Below are 21,349 nucleotides of genomic sequence, written 5' to 3'. Positions count from 1 at the left end.
CATAATTTATTTCAAATGTGTTTAAAGTATGCAATAGGGTGAAATGCTTACAAATAGCGATCAACGGGGCTTCACTGTAAACTTGTTCTTTGTCAACGGGTTTTACCTGCAAGTTTGTCTTCTGCTAGCAGGGCGGCTCCAAAAACTCTGGAACACAAGCGTCAGCTCAGCGTCAATGGTACAAATGAGAGTGAGCGAGCGAGGGCCCCACTCACCTGAAGGCCACGACTCCCCAGAAAAGGGCGTGGAGGATGAGGACGCGAGGCCGACAGCACGCCAGCGGGACGCGCCAGCACGAGCTCTCCATCATTTGCGCTGTGCACGCCGTGCTGAAACCAGGTCAAAGGTCGTCATCGCAATTGAGGCTTTACAACATACATACACGGTGGCGCGTTGACCGCTGAATCGTACGTCCATATTGGATGTGGCAAAGCCGGGCGACGACGATGTCCCTTGTGTGGGCTTCGAGAAAAACCCTGTCGCAGTGAAACGGGCGTTAACTGTAACGCTGTAAGAAAAATAGTTGCACTGGATTGCAAGCGATTGATGTGGAAATCATTTATCCTAACATATTTGAGATGTATATGATACACAAGGTGCATGTGGCTCAGACTGGGACCGGTCTAATTCAGGGGTGGCCCCTCCGTTGTTTAATCTGACCCGACGAGCATTTCTCAAGAGTCACAAATATTATTTTGCAATAATTAAGATGGTTTTTCCTAAAAACGGGGTTAAATGTATTTTTTCATTTATCCACTTTGTAATCATTTCTCTTACATTCTGTTGATCGATTGCATGTTAATACAACTAAATACGGAAACTTTTAAAAATAATAATAACTGTTTATCCAAGTTAATATACCTTAATTCGTAATAATTACATTTTAAAATGTGAATAAATGATTCCTAAAATAAACCATTTTCCAGTTTTATTCATCATTATTTACTTTTTACTCATTTATCTAATTAAATCACTGGTTAACTGATTTATTGTCAGTTAAATACATTAGCCCTCAATCCATCCATTTTCTACCGCCGATCCGAGGTCGGGTCGCAGCTTTAGCAGGCACGCCCAGACTTCCCTTTCCCCAGCCACTTCCTCCAGCTCTTCCGAGGGGATCCCGAGGCGTTCCCAGGCAAGCCCCGAGACGTAGTCTCTACAGTGTGTCCTGGGTCGTCCCCGGGGTCTCCTGCCGGTGGGACGTGCCCGGAACACCTCACCGGGGAGGCATCCGAATCAGATGCCCCAGCCACCTCATCTGGCTCCTCAATGTGGAGGAGCAGCAGCTCTACTCTGACCCCCTCCAGGATGACCGAGCTTCTCACCCTCTCTCTTAAGGGAGAGTAAACCCATTTCGGCCGCTTGTATCCAGGATCTTGTTCTTTCAGTCACCACCCACAGCTCGTGACCACAGGTGAGGGTAGGAACGTAGATCGACCGGTAAATCGAGAGCTTCGCCTTTCGGCTTAGCTCCTTCTTCACCACAACGGACCGATACAAATTCCGCATCACTGCAGACGCCGCACCGATCCGCCTGTCGATCTCCCGTTCCATTCTTGCCTCACTCGTGAACAAGACCCCAAGATACTTGAACTCCTCCACTTGGGGCAGGATCTTATCCCCGACCCGCAGAGGGCATGCAAATACAGTACATTAATATTAGTAACATTATTTTACATATAGGCCTACATTACATTTGAGATGTGTATTTAAAAAAAAAAAAAAAAAAAAAAAAACAATTCAACAATTGCTTCATTAATAATAATAAGTATGACAGAAATAATAACTTCAAATGAGAGGAATTATTTTACTGTTTAAATTTTTTTCATGTTCATTCATTTTCAATTTTGTTTTTCTTCATTTATCAAATTAAATCACTGATTAATTGATTTATTGTAAATAAAATAAAAATATATTTTTAAAGACTACATTATTATATCCATCCATCCATCCATCCATCGTTTGTACCGCGTATCCTCGCACGGGTCGCGGGTATGCTGGAGCCTATCCCAGCTATCTTCGGGTGAGAGGCGGGGTACACCCTGAACTGGTTGCCAGCCAATCGCAGGGCAAATAGAAAGAAACAACCATTCGCACTCACATTCACACCTACGGGCAATAAAGTCTTCAATCAACCTACCTCGCATGTTTTTGGGATGTGGGAGGAAACCGGAGTAACTGGAGGGGAGAACATGCAAACACCACACAGGCGGGTCCGGGATTTGAACCCCCGGTCCTCAGAACTGTGAGCCAGATCTGCTAACCAGTCGGCCACATTACTATATTATTAGCGTAAACATTCTCTTGATACACAAACTCATTCTTTTGCCCTCATCTACAAATGAGCTGGCCCATGTGTCCATTTTCAAAATCCAATGTAGCTCTTGGGCACAAAAAAGTTTGCGCTCCCCATGCATTTCAGCTGGATGCGATTTTGGCTTCTAAATGCACGGCAGTTCTTTTGAGTGTACTGAATCATTCGAATCAGTTCTTTAAAAATATTCGTTCAAAAGATGCATTCACCGAATCATTCAAGTGCTTCCTCGTTCAGTTAATGATCCATCCCTGACGTTCACGTTCGCTCAACACGTTCACTGAAGACTACCATGCGTTGTTGTTGTCACGTATTGTAAACTAGGAAAAATAAATAAATTAAATAATAATTATTAATTTCAATATTATGAAATAAAAATATTTAATAACCGGATTAGAGACACAGAGGGAATGATATGTATGTTTACGTATATATATATATGTATTAATTTACATTTATTTTAAATGTGCGCGCTTGTTTTCATGTCCTCGGCTGACTCAACATTAGCAGTTAGCTTGAAGAAACGGCTGCTCGTGAAAGCTATCCCCGCGAGTACGTCAGGACTCGTGGTTACGTTCACTGCGTAGTACGTCGTTCCTTGCGGCAACGAATGAGTGCATCGTACTTGCACACCGCTCCATAACGGATTGCGAACGAAGTTCAACGAACGAATCACTCTTCAGTACACCAGCACATTCACTTCCCTTAAGTCCCACCCCTGAACGACTTACTCTGCAGGACAACTGTTCAACGAACGAATCACTCTTCAGTTCTTCTGTACACCAGCACATTCACTTCACTTAAGTCCCTCCCCTGAACGGATTACTCTTCAGTACAACTGTTCACTGAACGAATCACTCAGTTCACTTAAGTCCCTCCCCCGCCTTCACGGCGCTGCCTGACGCTAGCTGCTCATTGGTCATGAAGTGAGTGACAACGCTGGCGAACAGCAAATCACATGGCAGTATGTTGAATGAAGTCCGCACCCGACTGCACGAAGGCACCTCATTGGTCATTCACCCAAGATTCAGAAGCGAGTGACAGAACGCTTCAGCAGTTCCGTTTCCGCTCCCAGCCGACTCGGCGAGGGCAAGCTAAAAGAACGAATCATTTCATAAACTGTTTTCAGTTCAATTCGTTCACTAAAAAGACTCGTTCTTATGAACGAAAAACACTACCTACAAGCAGATCTGCGACATCCAAGATAGCGTACGCACTTGCACAGCAACGGGCCGAGCCACTCAATGAGGCGTCGAAACATGTCTCCAGTGTTTAAAGGCGAAAAAGCAAGCAGTAGAGGTCACTGCGTTATTAATTACTTTAATCTCTTCCGGACAAACAAGGTGACGTCATCCACGTTTGAAATGCTAAGGCTAACAGATATATGCTAACGTTTGCTTGTTCACTCACTCACCGTCATCCAAGGCCCCAGTCGCCATTCTGCACCTAGTCACAGTTAAATTTTCAAATTCCAGCTCAACCAAAAGAGCGATCGTGACGACTACGAGCCAACATTCGTCACGGCGACAACAATAAGAACGCGAAGACGACGCGTTATTAGGATTCCCACATAGTTTCCAGGCAGGACACGCCTGCTCCAATATTACTGGTTCCCGGACACGCGTCGCTGCACTATGATTGGCTGTTGAATCCCTGTAGAATACGCCCTACTGCTTCCAGGCGGGAAAAGATGTGATTTAAGTGTGGCGGCGTTAATATGTATTTCCCCCTAACACACCTTAATCCTAACTTTAACCCATCCTAAACCGCCTTAATTCCCTACCCTCGCCCTTAACCTAACCACAACCAACTTTTCTTTTTATTTCGCACAAACGTGATACATGTTTGGGATGGTCATCTCGTTACATCTGCGCAGCCTGCCCTTCCCGCGACGCAGTAGCCAATCATATTGCAGTGGGGCGTGTCCTGCCGAGATACTTAGTGGGAATCCTAATAACGCGAGACGAGTTTCCAGGAGGGCCGGAGGAGGATCTCCGCCACCAAGCCTTCACAATCAAATTGACACGACGTCACAATCCGTCGCTTCGTAAATAAAACAATTAGGAAATTTGAACAATACATGTTAAAATGATTGTCATTCACATTTTCATCCAATTTATCGATTATTCCTTTCATATGCCATGTTAATTATACATTTGGATCGTAGTGTCACTTTACTTTGAAAGTGACGGTTGATTTTGTGTCCGCGCATAATCGGATGTTGCAACGTAACCATCGTTGTCTTTACGTCCTTTATTCTCATTTACATTTCATTCACTATTCTTCAACACTGATATTTGTATTGTGAAAATTGTGGAGTCTATTTAAACTGTAATTACTGAATTTTGTATATGTTTCAATGTCAGTTTCAAAATAAATTCCGAAAGTCGCATCCATCCATCCTTCTCATCCAACCGCTTAACCTGTTGAGGGCCGCGCGGTGCTGTGGAGCCTATCCCGGCTGACTTTGGGCAAAAGGCGGACTACACCCTGAACTGGTCGCCAGTCACTCGCAGGGGACATATAGTCACGGACGACCATTCGCACTTAGATTCACACCGTCACTGAGTGGGAACTCGGAAAACACTGTAAATGCGTGATCTCAAGTGTGCTCTCTTTCGAGAGCCATTCAGCCACGAATACACGCATACCTAATTCATTGTAATTTTTCACCAATTACTTTTTTTTTTTTTTTTTTTTTTTTAGTCCAACGTACTGCTGGAGAATATATCTATCGATATTCTCTGCTGGAGAATATCGATGCTCTCTGACTTGTTTTTCCACCCATTTCCTTCACCTCCTGGGTTTGACTTTTCTTTAGCAATTTGAGAGAGAGAGGGGACTACATGGGCCAGATGTTAACATCAGTGTTACACACGTGCAGGATAATCTCAGCACAACTTCATACACTTTGAGACCACCTACAGGCTGCTGGTGGAACAGCACGCAGGAGGGCTCGTGACAGTTTGCTTTGCACACACAGACAAGACGCTGCAGGAGTTTCTTTGTCCCTGATAGGTTTTGTTTTTAAGAAGTGTATTTTATTAAATAACATTTATTATTATCATCCATCCATCCATTTTCTTTTACTGCTTCTCCTCACTAGGGTCGCGGACTGCTGGAGCCTATCCCAGCTATCTTCGGGCGGGAGGGGGGGTACGAGTGGGCGTAACCACACGGAGCGGCTGCACACTGCAGACAGACACAATTGGAACCGGTCGCCAGCCAATCGCAGGGCACATAAAAACAAACAACCATTCGCACTCACAGTCACGCCTACGGGCAATTTAGAGTCTCCAATTAATGGATGTTTTTGGGATGTGGGAGGAAAGCGGAGTGCCCTGAGAAAAGCCATGCAGGCACGGGGAGAACATGCAAACTCCACACAGGCGGGGCCGGGATTTGAACCCAGGTCCTCAGAACCGTGAGGCAGATCTGCTAACCAGTCGTTCACCGTGCCGCCTGTGTAAACATCAATTTGCTAATATAAACAGCATACATTCGAAATTGACAATGAATACTTGACGACAGGAATTGAGTCAAAACAGCAGTCAGATACTGCGAATGAAGACGCGTGAACACGTGGAACCTCTCGGACATCGGCACACCTGGCCGCTCCGGCCCCACCCCTGGCTCCGCCCCCAGCAGCGGAAGCTCACCTTGTGACACTGCAGACACAAACCGCATGCATGTCAGGCTAGCGCTAGCGACAAAGTGACAGCGAGCGGGCGACAAACGTTTACCAGGTAGCTGAGGCGACGCCTCCTCAGGCGGCGGCAAAGTCCAGGCAGTCGGTGGAAGCCGTCACGGTGACCTGATGTGACACTCGATTGGATGTCGTCACGGTGACCTGTCGACACACCCGAACGTATGTCGTCACGGTGACGCCCGGTGACGCTCTGCCTCGGCACCCCCGTCTCACCGGTGACCTGACACGCCCGACCAAACACGCGTGTCATCCACGCTGCGTCACGAGCCCTCGAGCCGACGTGCAGCCGGCCGGCCGGCCTACCTCCATAGGCAGGCTGCACTTGGCCTCCCGCAAACATGCCCGAGCCAGCAGGAGCGCAAACAGCACGCAAGCGCCCGTCTTCATCCGGCAAGCGTCTATCGAAATAGGACAAAAAAGAAACAAAATAATCCTTTTAGGTGGAACCAAGTCACGTGACCGGTCGTGACGTTAGCAAATCCGCCGCCCTTAATCTCACTCATCCTTTTTGACATTCCCCCAACCGATCGATGCGTTGATGCTCTTAATCACTGGTGACAAACTGGTGGCCCGGGGGCCAGATCCGGCTCGCCACGTCATTTTATATGGCCCGCGAAAGCAAATCAAAATTGCTAATTGTGTTCCAGTATAATAATGTGGAGATATTGCAATTCTTACCAATTGTTTTCAATCAAAAATGTAGTTGTTAAAAACATGTTTTTATAGGCTTCTGATTTTACTAGTTATTCATCAATTTCTTGTGTATATCTCATTATATGACGTGCTAATTCCTTCATATGGGTTCACAGTCATAACGACCCTCCGAGGGAACGTCATAACTACGACGTGGCCCGTGACAACTAATAACTACGACGTGGCCCGTGACAAAAGTGAGTTTGACACCCTGCTCTAAATGATGAACATCAAGAGGAGATACACAGTTGTCTTGTCAACAAACACAAACAAATCATTTCATGGCTGGCACATGATCTCTTTCAAATTTTCACACAAAAACAAATTACAAACTACACGCACACACTATATGCACACACTTTAATAAGATTAACAGATTTTGAGATCCTGCAGCTTGCAGAAGCTTAGCGCTACTAAATGTAGCTAATGCTAAAACAACAAAGTCCAATGCTAGCAGAAATGACGCAATGCAAGATAGGCTAGCAAGGACACCCCCAACCATATGAGCAACAACAGAACTTTATTATTTATTACCATGTGGACCACTTCTACATGATGGTTTGTGGTAAGACGTTGAGAAGCAGTGAGCCGAGTGAAGGTTCTTCAGCGAGTGAAGATGAAGATTTGAGGAGGCGGAGGAGCTCCACCCTAAGGCAGCCCGTGGGGGCGGGGTTAGTGTAGAGCCGTAAATATGCTGATTGGACTTCATGGTATCGTAGACGTGTTCGTTGAGTTGCTGATGTGTTTCATGTGTCTTTGGAGTCGAGAGGACATAATGTAGCTTGTGGACACCAACAAAGTAAGACTGATCACTTGAGTTCTTCACGATAAAAGTCTACTAGAAGAGCATGCAGGCTGTGTGTGTGTTGGGCGGGGGGGCAGTATCTGCGTGCATGTTTATCTCCATCCATCCATTTTCTTTACCTCTTATCCTCACTTGGGTCGCGGGCTGCTGGAGCCTATCACTGCTATCTTCGGGTAGACCCCGAACCGGTCGCCAGCCAATCGTAGGTCATGTAGAAACAAACAAACATTCGGACTCACATTCACACCTCAATATAGAGTCCTCAATACCTAACCTAACCTACCACGCATGTTTTTGCGATGTGGGAGGAAACCGGAGTGCCCAGAGAAAACCCACGCAGGGACGGACGGGGAGAACATGCAAACTCCACACAGGCTGGGCCGGCATTTGAACCCCGGTTCCCAGAACTGTGAGGCAGATGTGCTAACCTGTCGCCCACCGTGCCGGCCTCTCTTGTAGATAATAATTATCTGTGTGAGACTAAATCAATGGCGGCACGGTGGACGACTGGTTAGAGCGTCAGCCTCACAGTTCTGAGGACCCGGGTTCAATCCCCGGCCCCGCCTGTGTGGAGTTTGCATGTTCTCCCCGTGCCTGCGTGGGTTTTCTCCGGGCACTCCGGTTTCCTCCCACATCCCAAAAACATGCATTAATTGGGGACTCTAAATTGCCCGTAGGCGTGACTGTGAGTGCGAATGGTTGTTTGTTTCTATGTGCCCTGCGATTGGGTGGCAACCAGTTGAGGGTGTACCCCGCCTCCTGCCCGATGACACCTGGGATAGGCTCCAGCACCCCCGCGACCCTAGTGAGGAGAAGCGGCTCAGAAAATGGATGGATGGATGGATGGAGACTAAATCACAAAGAGGGCCGCTTTGGCTTTCCAATGAAATTCCTTTGAATGTTTATCACATTAGAAATACATATAGTACAGTTATCCCCCGTTCGTTGACCGCAATACGCTGTCTATTTCCTCCATATAGTGAGAATTTCCAGACAGAAAATTATGATGTTTAACAGTAAAATCTGCAGTATAGCAGGAGCGTGATATAGTGGGGGATATCAGGTGTAGGACTTTTATTGTGGCAAAAAAGAAATAGGTAATTCTCTCTCATTGGTCTTCTGTGTCTGACAGTGGGAGGAGCTTTAACATCTGGAGAGAGGTGTGTTACCATACAAGTTGGCAGGTAACCAATCAGAGATGCTGCAGATGTTGATATCGTTGGCCCCAATGCTGGTGACAGTTTGTGGTTGCCTGGCAACAGGATCATCCCTTTGAAGTCAACTCAGAAAGGGGTGGAAGTTTATCAGCGTTGACATCTCCATGGAGACGTCGGAAGAGCTGACTCAAAGGCTCCGTGAGACCAGAACCTTGCGCAGTGGACGTGGCCCAGCTCTTTGGCACTGACGCCTGTTTGTGCTCACAGGTCGGAGGTCGCGCTCCCCTCCGCGCCATCCTGTCCCTCATAAACACCTTGACCGGTGCCCCGCCCACAGGAGGAAGCCAACCAATGACGGCATCTCGCGCAGGTTGGGAAAAGTGCTCGCGATCGGCAGCCTCAGCAGCTCGGAAGAGGAGCTTCTGACCACACATGAGAACAGTGGTGACGACCGGGACCGTGAGTCAAGTTTGTTTTGGCCTTAATCCCAAAAGAGTCTCAAAGGGCTTCGCAGGCCACCGGTGGACAAAGATCAGCGACATCCCCTGATCTAAACCCCCAAATCGGGCAAGTAAAAATTTTAAACCCCCTTTGGGGAGAAAAGAGGAAACCTTGAGAAGGGACCACAGATGGAGGGATGGCCAAGCTGGAATGGATGTCGAGTGGGCAACATTTCATTACATAGTTTGGTGTCGTACAATGTTGATTAAGACGGCATAAGAGTCAATTTAAAGAGATTTGGTGAAGTGCTGCAGGATAGATGCCTTCGCGAAAGTGTAGCGGCGTCAGGACCTGGCCTGGTCGGTCGGCGCAGAATCCTCCGCAACAACGCCTCCAGGGGAAGTGGTCCACCTCAGCTCTTGTCCCAGTTGGTCTGTGCAGAATCAATACAGAAACAGCCTCAGATTCGGTCATCCCCAACAGCCAGCCCTCTCTCTGAGCAGGAGGGGGTAGGAGAGAGAAGAGTCAGTAAAACAGGCTTATTTGTACTTTAACCAAATGCCAAAGTGTAAAAGTAAGTCTTAAATCGAGATTTAAAAAATTCTACTGAGGTAGCAGCTGAAATACTGTATCCGCAAGGAGGGTATTCCAGAGTACTAGAGCTCGAACAGAATATGCTCAAGAGCCTGCTGACTTCTTTTTGGCTCTCTGAGTCACCTAAAGACCAGCGTGTTGAGAATGTAGATTTTGGGACAGAACATACGGTACCATTAAGTCAGCGAGCTAGGGTGCTAAGCCAGGTAATATTTAATGGTTACTTACTCATAAATACATATAATATAAAATCTATCTATCACAACATCGATCTATTGCAACTCAGATGGACTGGAAGCCAATGCAAGTTGACCAGTATCAGAGTAATATGAGTGGCTGCGTGACTTGTGGCTGAATAGCATGATAGCCACCATAGGAAACCAGGCTAGGTTGTTACATGTTAGCTGTGATAGAAAACAAGCTAGTTGGCTACATGCTAGTCATGATAGAAAACAAGCTCGTTGACTCCATGCTAGTCATGATAGAAAACAAGCTATACTCTGAGCCGCTACCGCTGACAAGAGACAAAGCATCAGAACGTGAGCATGTCGGTTGTCAGGTTGATTGGTCATTAGGTGGGTTGCGTCAGGCTCATATAATTTATTCTGGTCAGGAAAAAACGCAGGTGGCCTCCAGTTGAAGTGCGGACAGGAAGTCAAGCGTCACACTGACCATTTGTGCCACCTCGCTGTGATTGGACCACAAGTCAGCGAGCAGATTACGAGCGATGATCCAGGATCGTTCCTCACAGGCTGAGGTGCTAGTGCGGTGGTTCGGTCACGGCTCGGTCTCAGTTCTCCAGGACTCAGCCGAGACACCCGCGAGAGAAGGAGAAGAAAAACATGGTGCTGACTCTCGGGCCTGAGCTCAGAAAAGTCAACGGAAGCCCAGAGAAGTGAATGGTGAGGATTATTTTCTTCCTGATAGCCACACCAGCATCTCGCATTCAATTGGATTAAGAGAGCGGCTTGATGGATTAGCCGGGAGAGCACCACGGAATAGAAACAAAATGGCTACTTACCTGCCAGTCTTTCACCGATTGCTGGGATTTGCCATCCGAGTGGAAGGTCTGAGAAAAAGTTCAGGGCCAAGGCAATGATGCTTTCGCCATCTTCACAAGTTTGACCTGCTTCAATTTTGTGCTTTGACCAATCCCGTTGCGAACGCTGAGAATGAAGGCGAAGGGGTGGCATTGCGAGTGCTGGTGGTGATGAAGTCAAGTGATCATGTCATCATGTCATCTTTTTACAACATTCACATGTTCTTGTGTGCATGCGTTCATCTTTGAGTGAGTGCTGCATTTTATGACATAAATTCTGAATGTATGACATCATAATAAATTGTTGTGGAAGATGGTGTCTGACCTTTCACCTTTCCTTCGGGCTGGCTGCTAGGAGACGACATGGACCACGGCCACTGGTGGTATCCCAGTGAACTCACGGCCATGCCCACAGTAAGATCAGCCTCTTCCCTCGAACTCTTGTTGATGTTTATTGCGGCTCAGCGACCACAAATCGAGAATTCCTGTGCACTCTGACCCCTCAGCAGCAGGTGTCATGGCAACAGTCCACAGACGGTGAGCGTCTCATTGGGCGAATTCTGCTGAACAAGACCATGAAGGACGGATCCATTCACGCAGACACTGGCGCGCTGCTTGGACTTAAGGCCTGTCCTCCTCTCTTCATTCCTCCATCCATCCCTATAACTTCTTTAACCTTTTTATGAGGCTGAAATTGTTTGACCTTGCAGGTGGTTGGCGGTAAGATGACAGATTCTGGTCATCTCTGTGCGTTCATCACTAAAGTGAAACAAGGAAGTCTAGCAGACGTTGTGGGACACCTGAGAGCAGGTAAGACATAATTCCAGTCTCTGTGCTAATTAAGACAGCTCTTTACCCTTACAGTTTCCAGTCGGCTTCGTTACGCTAGGTCAGTGTTTACCCTAGCACCCAGCCTTCGTGCTAAACTAGGCTGGCCGTTCACCCTGAGGCTGTTTATGAAATTGTTCACTCACTCACTACTACCTACTCCCCATGTAGGGTTGCACTATATGGTGGACTATATCGTGAGCTCATTAATAACGTTTGGACACATTATTAAAATGTACTGTTACTGTATGTAGATTGCTATAAAAACGCAAACAATCAAAGCTTTATTGAAGTTACATTTCTACGAAAAAGTTCACTCCCTCCGATTGTGACACATCTAGTCCCAGCATTTCTTCTTTGAAGTTGCAATGCAGTATGGGGTATCACGACTCAGTGAGTGACCATCAGTTGGTCACAAACCTTTGCGATGCTTTGTGGGAAATTTTGAGCGCACTTTATAGAGCACTGAAATTGATCACTAAGCATTCGGACACCACTACAAAATGGCACACTGTATAGCGGTTAGTGAGTGATTTCGGAGACAGCACCACTTTCCAGCCTTCATGCTAAGCTAGGTTAGCCGTTTCTTCTAGTTTCCATTGAAGGGACCAACAGGATGTTGGTGTGGTTTAGGTGATCAGGTTGTGGAGTGGAATGGTCACGTTCTACAAGGCGCCACTTTCAACGACGTTTACAACATCATCCTGGAGTCCAAATCAGAGCCACAAGTGGAGCTGTTGGTGTCACGACCGATCAGGTGAGCTCATGTTCTCGAGTCGGAATATGACGTCACCTGACGTCCATCACCTGACACCTGTCCCGACATCCTTCCCTTGAGGTACGTCACTTGACATTTCGTCAAATGACGTCCGTCGGCTGACATCCGTCGCCTGACGCGCATCAACTCACATCTGTACCCTGACGTCCGCACCTGACATCCGTCACCTGACGCCTGTCCTGGCATCAGTCCCTCGACGTCTGTCACCTGACATCTGTCCCTTGACGTCCTCACCTGACATCAGTCACCTGACCTGACGTCATCCCCTGACATACCCGACGTCCGTCCCCTGATGTCCTAAACCTGAGTGTGATTTTGTTTCCAGAGCTGCAGACTCTTCCCATTGCCAGCTAGTCTCCAGTGAGTTGATGAGACATTTGATCTTTTTTCCCCCTCAAGTTACTAGAGAGATGCACTGAAATATTTTCTTTTAACAGGTTCCAGTTCCTTTGACTCTCCCATAAGCCTGAACGCAATGCAAGGACAGGTTTTGGTAAGTTTACCCAGCATGGAATGCAGTCGTCCTACAGGTCACTCAGCTGAAATAAGTTAGTCATTGTTGTTGTTTCAGACTGAAAACACGCGGGTTTTGCTTCCCAGACTTCAGGTGAGTGAGATATCTGTTCCGTCGACTACCTCTGTGTTTTAGTACTATGATCAGTTCAAGCTCCACCCCCAACCACTGCAGAGTTGGAACCTCATTGCAGATGAACACGTCACAATGTTTCCAAAGATGTCTCTGGACAGATTTGGCTGTGCTTTCCAGAAGTTTGTACGTCGAAGGAAGGAACATTGCTGCATTGCCACAGCATGGATGAGAAGTGGCTTGTCATGAAAAGATGGCTGCTTTGAGTCTCCTGATGAGGAAGACCTGATTGCGCTAAGACTGGCATCGTTTTTCTATTCAGTAACTTATTGTAGTATATTAATATACAGTAATACTGTACTTTTATAGGCTGATTGGCTGGGAGAAGTCACATGGTTCTACTTCCTTGTCTTGAACGGTGTTGGGCAAATTAGTTATAGTTTCATTTTTTTCTCAAAAAAGTAATTGAATTACTACTTCGAAGATGTAATTTAGTTACTTCAGTATGTTTGGATTTTTTAACGGGTTTCACAGACAAGTTGCAACTGACAGCATATATGGGGACTTCTTTTAACTTAAATCTCTCAAATCAATTTATTGGACCTCAAGCTAGAAGTGGTAGACAAACTGTAGGGCCTAATTCAATAATTTTTGTCAGTTTAACGAATTTAAAAATTAGAAACACAAATGATATACTTCCAAGTATTTTCCGGAAAATATTCTCCATAACAGTTAACCAATAAAGTACTTTAAACTGTTTGTACTGTAAAATCATTCAATCAAACATTTTTTTTCTCCTGAGATTAGAGTTACTCACAATGGATGCAGACAAACACATTTCTATGGGACATAACGTACATTTAATATGGATGTTCTTGCCTTTTACATAAATGACCCTGAAGTAGTGTCTCTACTCCCATCCAGTTTTAACTCAACAGACTACTCCACACTTGCCCTTGTTGCATCTAGTTCTTTTGCGTGGCTGGTTGTGGCACATTGACGTTTGTATCAACACCCGCCTACCTGGACTCTCGTACGGATTGGCCATGAAATTGTACTCCACCTTTCGCCAATCATCATTAGTTACTTATGTGTCTGTCACCCCCTCCACCCTCACCAAAGGAGCACAATCAGGGGGAAACCCCCCCCCCCCCAAAAAAACAACAACTTATTTGCAGCTTCTTTCCTGTGCTTGGGTTAGTGAGCCAGGTCGGATAACGGCTGTTAAATATTGGTGCATAATAACGTGCCACATTTACTTGTCAGTACCTGGCCGCTGTTATTCCAAACACTGGTGTCAGTCAATAAAGCGACATTCCTGCATATATATTTGGAAACACTTGATCAGTCGTGACCAGAGAGTTTCTTCCTTATTCACTCCCTTTTATTGGTGAACATGATGAAGTTTCATTACTTGCATTATTTTCATTATCCGCCCAAATACTTGAGGGTTCGTTTGCATTTTCCTTGCAGGTGAAGCTGTGGTATGATAAAGTTGGCCATCAGCTGATGGTCACTGTCCTCGGAGCTAAAGAACTTCCTGTTCGAATAGACGGCCGGCCCCGGAACATTTATGTTGAAATCTACTTACTTCCTGACAGAAGGTAAAAAGGTCAAAGGAGCAATATGAATTTCGTTGATGCGACGTGCTCACCGGTCAACTGGAATGTTCTTTCATCTTCAGTGGTAAAAGTAAGCGGAGGACAAAGACCGTGAAGAAGTTGGCCGAACCTCGGTGGAACCAGACCTTCATCTACTCTCCGGTCCACGAACGGGACTTCCAAGAGCGCATGTTGGAGTTGACGGTCTGGGATCAGGCCGGAATTGCTGAGGAAGAGAGTCAGTTCCTCGGAGAGGTAAGAAGAGGCAATGCATCTGCGACCTCTCTCATTTTTGTGATGCTTCCATCCTGAAGGACAGTCAATGTCATGGCACAAACATGTCAAATAAACATGGTGGAAGAAAGTGTAAGTAGAGTATTGGGCGGAGGATGACCTCAGAAGCAGATATGTGGTCCTTCTTGGTGTTGTGATTGTTCAGGTTGTGATCGGGCTGGAGAAGACCACAGTGCTGGATGATCAGCCTCACTGGTTCAAACTTCACAGGAACACTTTTGCCTCTCTGCCGCGAGCCAACACCTCTCCCTACCTGCAGAGGAGAGTACTCCAGCATGGACCCGCTACCAGGAGGCTGCACTGTGAGTACACAAAGAAGAGCAATAACATTCCTAATCATCAAAAGATCATAGATGTACTCATGTCATATACGATTTACAGGACTTGATTTATTTCATGATCGTATTTCACAATGTGTTTTGTGTAATGTCACTAACACGATGGCCATGAACGAGTATGTTTGGCGCTTCAAACTTCAATGTTTAGGCTTCCAGTCAGATAACCTTGTATTTATGTCTATATGTACAGTAATATATGTAATATTATACTTATATATGGAGATGCTGTAGTTTGGCGTGAAGGAAGCTTTGGAATTTAAGGGGCCTACAGGATTCTTTGAACATCAGCAAGACAAGGAGGACCCTTGTGAGGATGGAAGATGAGGAACCGGGGGTGGAATATGTGGCACCTCTTAAGGATGGAACATAGTAACCGTTGAAGCTGGAAAATGAGGAAACTTCAGGGATTGAATGTGATGAATATTCAAGAAGGCGGCACGGTGACGACTGGTTAGAGCGTCTGTCTCACAGTTCAGAGGACCGGGGTTCAGTCCTCGGCCCCGCCTGTGTGGAGTTTGCATGTTCTCCCCGTGCCTGCGTGGGTTTTCTCCGGACACTCCGGTTTCCTCCCACATCCCAAAAACATCTACCATGCATGTTTTTGGGATGTGTTGATTGAGAACTCTAAATTGCCCGTAGGTGTGTATGTGAGTGCAAATGGTTGTTTGTTTGCATGTGCCCTGCGATTGGCTGGAAACCAGTTCAGGGTGTAACCTGCTTCCTGCCCGATGATAGCTGGGATTGGCTCCAGCATGCCCGCGACTCTTGTGAGGAGAAGCGGTTCACAAAATGGATGGATGGATGGAATATTCAAGAATTCTAGATAAGGAACATTCTAGGACAGAACATAAGGAACCTTCTTGGATAACACATAAGGACCAATGGAAGAAGGCCAGGAAATGTCCACTTTCTCTTGGTGTCTCTGTAGGTTTTAATAGGTTCAGCGATGGAGACTTTTCCGATTATGACTGCGAGGACGTTATCGGGGTGATATCAGGTGTACTTCAAATCTCCTCATGGATCACATACATGTCATTTTGCATCTCATGGTGACACTTACCTTTCTGTTTCCAGATTCCCGTCAGAACGGCCAACACCTCTACAGCTCTGCACACTCTCTAAACGAGCACGGGCAGTCATCTCGTCCCGGCTCGCGATGCGACCCGATCATGGCGAGGTGTGATCCGGCCCCGGCGAGGTGCTCGTCGCCAAGCCACAGGTAGGCCGTCGACTCTGATGGTCCAGCCAATCCTTGACATGTCACATTAACTCGTAATCTGGCCTGCAGTGCAAACCCTCTTTACCCGCTTTACCGCGAAGACGCCGTGCGGATGCTGCGAGCCTCTAAGATCACTCGAACTCATTCTGATGTCGGACGCTATGGCAGCCTGGACAAGTAAAAACAAAAAACAAAAACTGCTTCCACTACTGGAAATACTGCTACTTCACCTTACGCTTGTCCCACTAAGAGTCCTTCTTGACCTTGTAATAAAAGAGGTAAAGTACATGTGGGGCAGCTTTAGGTAGCTAATGTGCATTAACATTGTGTTTTCAGGAGGTTATTGAGGAGAAGGTCTGGGGCCATCTCTCTTGATTCCCATGACTGGTATTGCAAACATCACCCAAATCTCTAATGCTAAAGCAAAAATATGTAGCTCTTCATCTGTGTGTGTAGTTACTCTGGAAGATTGTGTAATACTCCCTGGCCAAACCACAAGACAAATGGGAGCGTTGAGGACTTCAGGTGAGTCTGAAGTTTTTTTGGGTCGTGTTGAGTTTTAAACATCTTGAACTTTTCTTCTGCCCTTCAGCCAGAACTTCATCCCAAACTTGCCCTCGGAAGCAGAACCCTTCGATGAGGAGCTGTTAAGGTAACAAATTCCTTCGCTGGCGTTCCTTCAATGAAATGACAAAATAAAGACCAAAAGAGATGGCAAATGGGTCAGATTGGATTTCAGCAGCATTTCAAAGGTGGACCACATCCATCATGAGTGTTGTTGCACAAATGACAGCTAGACAAACCTGTCAGCATCTGGTCCACCTTATTGTGATCCTCTGACAGGGTCGGCCGGCATGATGGGTCGATCCATTTGAGTCCGATAGGGAGCCCCGAGTGCAGTCGCCGAGTACGTCAGTTGCCTGCGGTCCCACCCAAAGGTGCTCCGGACACACGTAAGATGGACGCGAGGTCGGCCACTCTAGCCACACAGTCACACACGACCACTCTTATCCAATTGCTCAATAACCCGTTGTAACGACATCGCAGTGCTTTCTACTTCTTCTCCGTGCACCAATCAACACACAGCACTGTGTCCAGCGCTGCCTTTTAAGCGACTTTTGAAGTGACTTCAGGTTTTTTTGTTCTCTCAACCTCCCATCCATCAGTTTGCACCACGGCCACAAAAGGAACACTAACTGGGGCTGAAGCTCCACCCACTGCCCTTCCCCCTCCCCCCTCACACAGACAGGCTCCATCCACTGGCAACCATCAATGCCCTCCGCTCATTAGAATACAAGCTCCGCCTCCCACAGAACCTTCACACTTCCATTGCCAAGTCTCGCCCTCTCCCACCGCCCCACCTAACCCAGTTCCTCCCCCACCCCCCACCGCTTCTCATCAAGCTCCTCCCCAACCTGCCCCAGCCCCTCCCCCAACCACCACAACTCATCAAGCGCCTTCCCCACCTGCCACAGCTTCTCCCCCTCCCTTGTCAACGACTCATCAAGATCCACCTCCCCCAGCCCCCTCCTCTTGTCATCAAGCTCCGCCTCCCTCAGCAGCATGCTGGTCGCCGGCCCCACCTTCTCAGACACCAGGTGCGTGCTAAGTGCCTGTTAGGGATCGCGCTCGTCAATTGGTGTGCTGTGCTTAAGTCACTTCTCTGTCATCACATGACATCACAACACGTGTCAGAGGCGGACAGACGCTCAGCCACGCCCGGAGGCAGCAGGAAAGGTCAGTGATTGATCAGCACACAATCATGTGACCTTGGCTGTTAAGTCTTCTGTCAAACTTCTGGTCTTTGTCTTTCTCCTGACATGGCGCAGAGGTCACATGGGAGGACCAACAGATGAAAGGAGCTAACGGTACATTAGCTTGTACACTTGCAAGAAAAAGTATGTGAACCCTTTGAAACGAGCTGGATTTGTGATTGATTGGTCATAAAATGTAATTAGATCTTAATGTTTGTCACAATAGAGAAAAATAATCAGCTTCAACTATGATTAAACCAACAATTAAAAATGGTGATATTAGTTGAGTAAGAAGACCATGTTTGTCTCTTGTGACTTTTATGACCAATTTATTCACGTCAACATTTACATACCTTTTCCTGCAACACGCCACTGAATTTTCTCCATGTCAGTGTGATGTCATACCAGGTCACTTAATAGTTTTTTCCATATTCTTCACCCTGGTGTCTCTGCAGGTGTGATGAAGGATCCAGAAAGGGTGAGCATGCAGCACAGATGACATGATTGCCAGATAACGTGACTGACCGATGGCATCGTTGGTGTCCAGATGCGGGACAGTCTCTCGAAGTCGTCCCTCAGCAACTTGAGCGACGTGTCTTCTGAGTCCGTCGTCCTCTACGACCTTCAAAGTGTCAGGTGAGCGTATTCTTGTGCTGACCGCAGCCGCTGTGCCTAGCTGACCTTCTCAAAATATCCTCTCATTGGCGGTTGCAGTCAAGCGGAAGGTCCGGAGAGTCTAGGGGGTTTGGAGGCTTTGTCGGGGCCAGGATCGACAGAAAAGACCACCCTGCAGAACAGCGAATCGGTGGAGGAAGGAGAGGAGGAGCCTGAGTCGTCAAAGTAAGTGATGGAGCAATGTCCTGCCCCACATCCTAAGACCAAATTTCTGACAAGTCTCGTAAATGAAATCATCATTTAGAAACTGGATTTTTAAAATTTATTTGGGTTGTCTTTGCGAGACTTCAAAACTGATGTGATGATCCAAAACATCCAAGCGTGATAAAAAAAATAATAATAATTTAAATTCGGAAGGAGGAAAGTACTTTTTCACAGCAGTGTATGTTGCAGGGTGTTCACTGGGGTAGGTTTAAGCACTTCTTATCCAGGCTTTTAATTCACTTTTCCCCTGCAACCTCACATTTTGGCATGCCGTCCATCTCCCCGCAGGGTGGCAGCAGCACCTGCCGCCAAGTCTGCCAGTGTGGGGGGTGACATTTGTTCTCTGAGCCGTAACGACGACGACGACGACGACAAGAAGCGGCGATCCAGTTTGGGCGCTCGTGTGATGGGAATGGTCGGACTGGGAAAGAAGAGCCAAAGCACCTCGCAACTCAATCCGGAAGGTGAGTCCAGTCAGACCCCCTAGAACTACAACTGGAATGAAGCAGAACTCCAACCTGCGCAACCTTGAAAGAAGGTTTAGCAAACTGGTCCTGATTTCGCTCCTATTCAGAGGAAGATAAGAAGAAGAAGGTGGTGAGACTTCCCATTCAGAGGAGCGTGGAAACCGGACTGGCTGTGGAGTTTAAGTCTCGCTTCACACGACAGCCAAGCCGCGATCCTGACGCAGAGGACCCGAAGCCCGGAGCGTACGAGTCATCCTGGCTATGGCTTCACGCCCAATTTCACAGATTCCTCTCATTGTTCCATTTGCATTTCAGTTTGATCTTTCCGGGAGTCAAACTGGCCACAGACAAACACTTCACCGGTTTCCTTGATGGGTTAGGCCCAGCCCAGCTGGCTGGGAGACAGACGTTGGCTACACCTCCCATGGGTAGTGACAAAGAACAAAATATCTCAAGAACGGTCAAGTTGGGTTAATATCCAATGAATGCTATTGTGCTGCTCAGGAGACATCCAGATCGGAATGGTCTACAGGAAGGAGCGCCTAGACGTGGAGGTGATCCGGGCCAGGGGGCTTGTGGGTAAACAAGGCAACAAAAATACACCAGGTAAATTCTAGAGAGAACTGCCAAGTTCCTCAGAGCATAAGAAGGTTCTAGACTTCACAGTAAAGTTTTAGAGAGCACAGGGAAGTTTTAGAGATCCTAAGGTTCTGGACCACACAGTTCAGTTTTATAGCGCACAGGGAATTCTAGACAGGACTTTAAGTTCTTGAGGCCATAAGTAGATTCTAGAGAGCAGAGTGAAGTTCTCACTAGAGTTGTGATAAGTTGTAATGCCAACACTGGCTCTGTGCCCCAGCTGCATATGTGAAGGTCTACCTGATGGATAATGGCAAATGTTTGTTGAAGCGAAGAACTCGTCTGGCCAGAAAGACGCTGGATCCTCTTTATCAACAACAGCTGCAGTTTGAAGAGAATCCGGAAGGCAAAGTTCTACAGGTAAGGCGTCGAGCATGAACATGTGCTGCAACATTTGTGATTGGACTAACGTGTGTTATGTTACAAACTGTCAGATCATTGTGTGGGGGGACTATGGAAAGATGGACCATAAATCCTTCATGGGTGCTGCTCAGGTTCTACTGGATGACTTGGACCTGTCAATCATGGTGATTGGTTGGTTTAAATTGTTTCCTGCCACCTCCTTGGTGGACCCCGCTTTGGCTCCACTGACCAATAAAGAAACTGAGGGCAGCTGCACACCATAGCACTAACAAAGGGGGTGCTGATGGAAAAGTGTCTCCTCCACTGTGATCGTCGCACATTCCGAGAGAGGTGGAGGAAAAGGATGTCTACGTTTGCCAGGAAATCACAGCTGCTCCTAAGGAAACACGTGACTTTTTTGAATTTCGGTGCCCGCATCAAAAACATGGGACTGGCGCGTCAGCCTTCTAGAAGAGTCCATGGAGAGGATTAGGGCTGCGAGTTAAGCTAAGGGATAGTGAACAAGTCACCAAAATGGGCAGAGCAAGGACATTTAATGTGACAAATCAGACACCCGCTGTCAGATTTTCTTCTTCAGGTCAAGGTGAGACGTGAAAATAAAAATTGTTAATGTTTTCAATTCTGGTGGCTCTTTTCTTCTCTGGAACCTGACAGGACTGAATTGATTGATTTATTCTGTACTGTACTTTACTTTGCCTTTGGCCTTAACCGTATTGAGGGGCGGCCAACGCCAATGTTCTTCCGCCATCTGTCCCTATTCTCTAAATCCTTTCCTCCAACTCTACCCAACAGCAAGTCTTCCCCAACCATATCTGTAAACGTCCTCTTTGGTCTTCCTCCATTCCCAGCAT

The 21,349-nt window shown here is 46.9% G+C and overlaps 3 protein-coding genes across 10 annotated transcripts in view; 1 reads left to right on the top strand and 2 right to left on the bottom strand.

The window, feature by feature from the left end:
- jtb (jumping translocation breakpoint) overlaps positions 1-3,916 on the bottom strand; it is an 8,382-nt gene extending 4,466 nt beyond the window's left edge. Inside the window, exons 1-3 of one of the 3 annotated variants that reach the window (XM_061664526.1) lie at positions 3,729-3,916; positions 216-329; positions 107-147 (exon numbers count right to left, since the gene is read on the bottom strand). In XM_061664526.1, coding sequence (XP_061520510.1) covers positions 107-147; positions 216-310 — 136 coding nt within the window. In that variant the 5' untranslated portion in view covers positions 311-329; positions 3,729-3,916. The other 2 variants (XM_061664523.1, XM_061664524.1) reach the window with 2 other exon arrangements.
- A 17-nt stretch (positions 3,917-3,933) lies between these two features.
- On the bottom strand, positions 3,934-7,719 carry si:ch211-191i18.4 (uncharacterized protein LOC799350 homolog). Its single transcript, XM_061664522.1, has 4 exons — positions 7,251-7,719; positions 6,327-6,421; positions 6,058-6,243; positions 3,934-5,982 (listed from the first exon to the last, which is right to left on the bottom strand). Exons 1-4 carry the CDS (start codon positions 7,423-7,425, stop codon positions 5,866-5,868), a joined length of 573 nt encoding a protein of 190 aa, XP_061520506.1. The 5' UTR covers positions 7,426-7,719; the 3' UTR covers positions 3,934-5,865.
- On the top strand, positions 7,398-21,145 carry LOC133395529 (regulating synaptic membrane exocytosis protein 2-like). Of its 6 annotated transcripts, none has more exons than XM_061664513.1 (33): positions 7,398-7,515; positions 8,654-8,705; positions 8,784-8,876; positions 8,946-9,137; positions 11,108-11,166; positions 11,262-11,378; positions 11,463-11,562; positions 12,214-12,337; positions 12,684-12,718; positions 12,796-12,851; positions 12,930-12,965; positions 14,418-14,548; positions 14,629-14,800; positions 14,985-15,141; positions 16,106-16,174; positions 16,252-16,396; positions 16,466-16,573; positions 16,733-16,783; positions 16,853-16,921; positions 16,989-17,048; positions 17,240-17,349; positions 17,563-17,994; positions 18,092-18,133; positions 18,226-18,294; positions 18,606-18,628; positions 18,698-18,786; positions 18,865-18,990; positions 19,318-19,493; positions 19,604-19,739; positions 19,812-19,924; positions 20,001-20,102; positions 20,356-20,495; positions 20,570-21,145. In XM_061664513.1, exons 3-33 carry the CDS (start codon positions 8,843-8,845, stop codon positions 20,759-20,761), a joined length of 3,465 nt encoding a protein of 1,154 aa, XP_061520497.1. In that variant the 5' UTR covers positions 7,398-7,515; positions 8,654-8,705; positions 8,784-8,842; the 3' UTR covers positions 20,762-21,145. The 6 variants fall into 6 exon arrangements, with proteins under 6 accessions (XP_061520497.1, XP_061520496.1, XP_061520498.1 ...); XM_061664512.1 differs by having other exon boundaries at positions 11,259-11,378; XM_061664514.1 differs by having other exon boundaries at positions 7,399-7,515; positions 11,259-11,378; positions 18,226-18,264.
- Positions 21,146-21,349: the final 204 nt, after the last annotated feature.

The sequence above is a fragment of the Phycodurus eques genome, chromosome 20 (assembly GCF_024500275.1).
Source record: "Phycodurus eques isolate BA_2022a chromosome 20, UOR_Pequ_1.1, whole genome shotgun sequence".
Lineage (NCBI taxonomy): Eukaryota > Metazoa > Chordata > Actinopteri > Syngnathiformes > Syngnathidae > Phycodurus > Phycodurus eques.
Note: the sequence above shows the minus strand (reverse complement) of the source record. Positions and strands in the feature narration are given on the sequence as shown.

Bases quoted from the DNA above. Each gene is read 5' to 3' on its own strand.
- si:ch211-191i18.4 (XM_061664522.1), bottom strand. From the start codon at position 7,425: ATGAAGTCCAATCAGCATATTTACGGCTCTACACTAACCCCGCCCCCA. The intron at 6,422-7,250 runs GTAATAAATAAT...CTATTTCGATAG, and splicing joins ATGTAGAAGTGGTCCACATG to ACGCTTGCCGGATGAAGACG. The intron at 5,983-6,057 runs GTAAACGTTTGT...TTGTGTCTGCAG, and splicing joins GGCGTCGCCTCAGCTACCTG to TGTCACAAGGTGAGCTTCCG.
- LOC133395529 (XM_061664512.1), top strand. From the start codon at position 8,843: ATGGAGACGTCGGAAGAGCTGACTCAAAGGCTCC. The intron at 12,719-12,795 runs GTGAGTTGATGA...TTCTTTTAACAG, and splicing joins CCATTGCCAGCTAGTCTCCA to GTTCCAGTTCCTTTGACTCT. The intron at 17,049-17,239 runs GTAACAAATTCC...ATCCTCTGACAG, and splicing joins TTCGATGAGGAGCTGTTAAG to GGTCGGCCGGCATGATGGGT.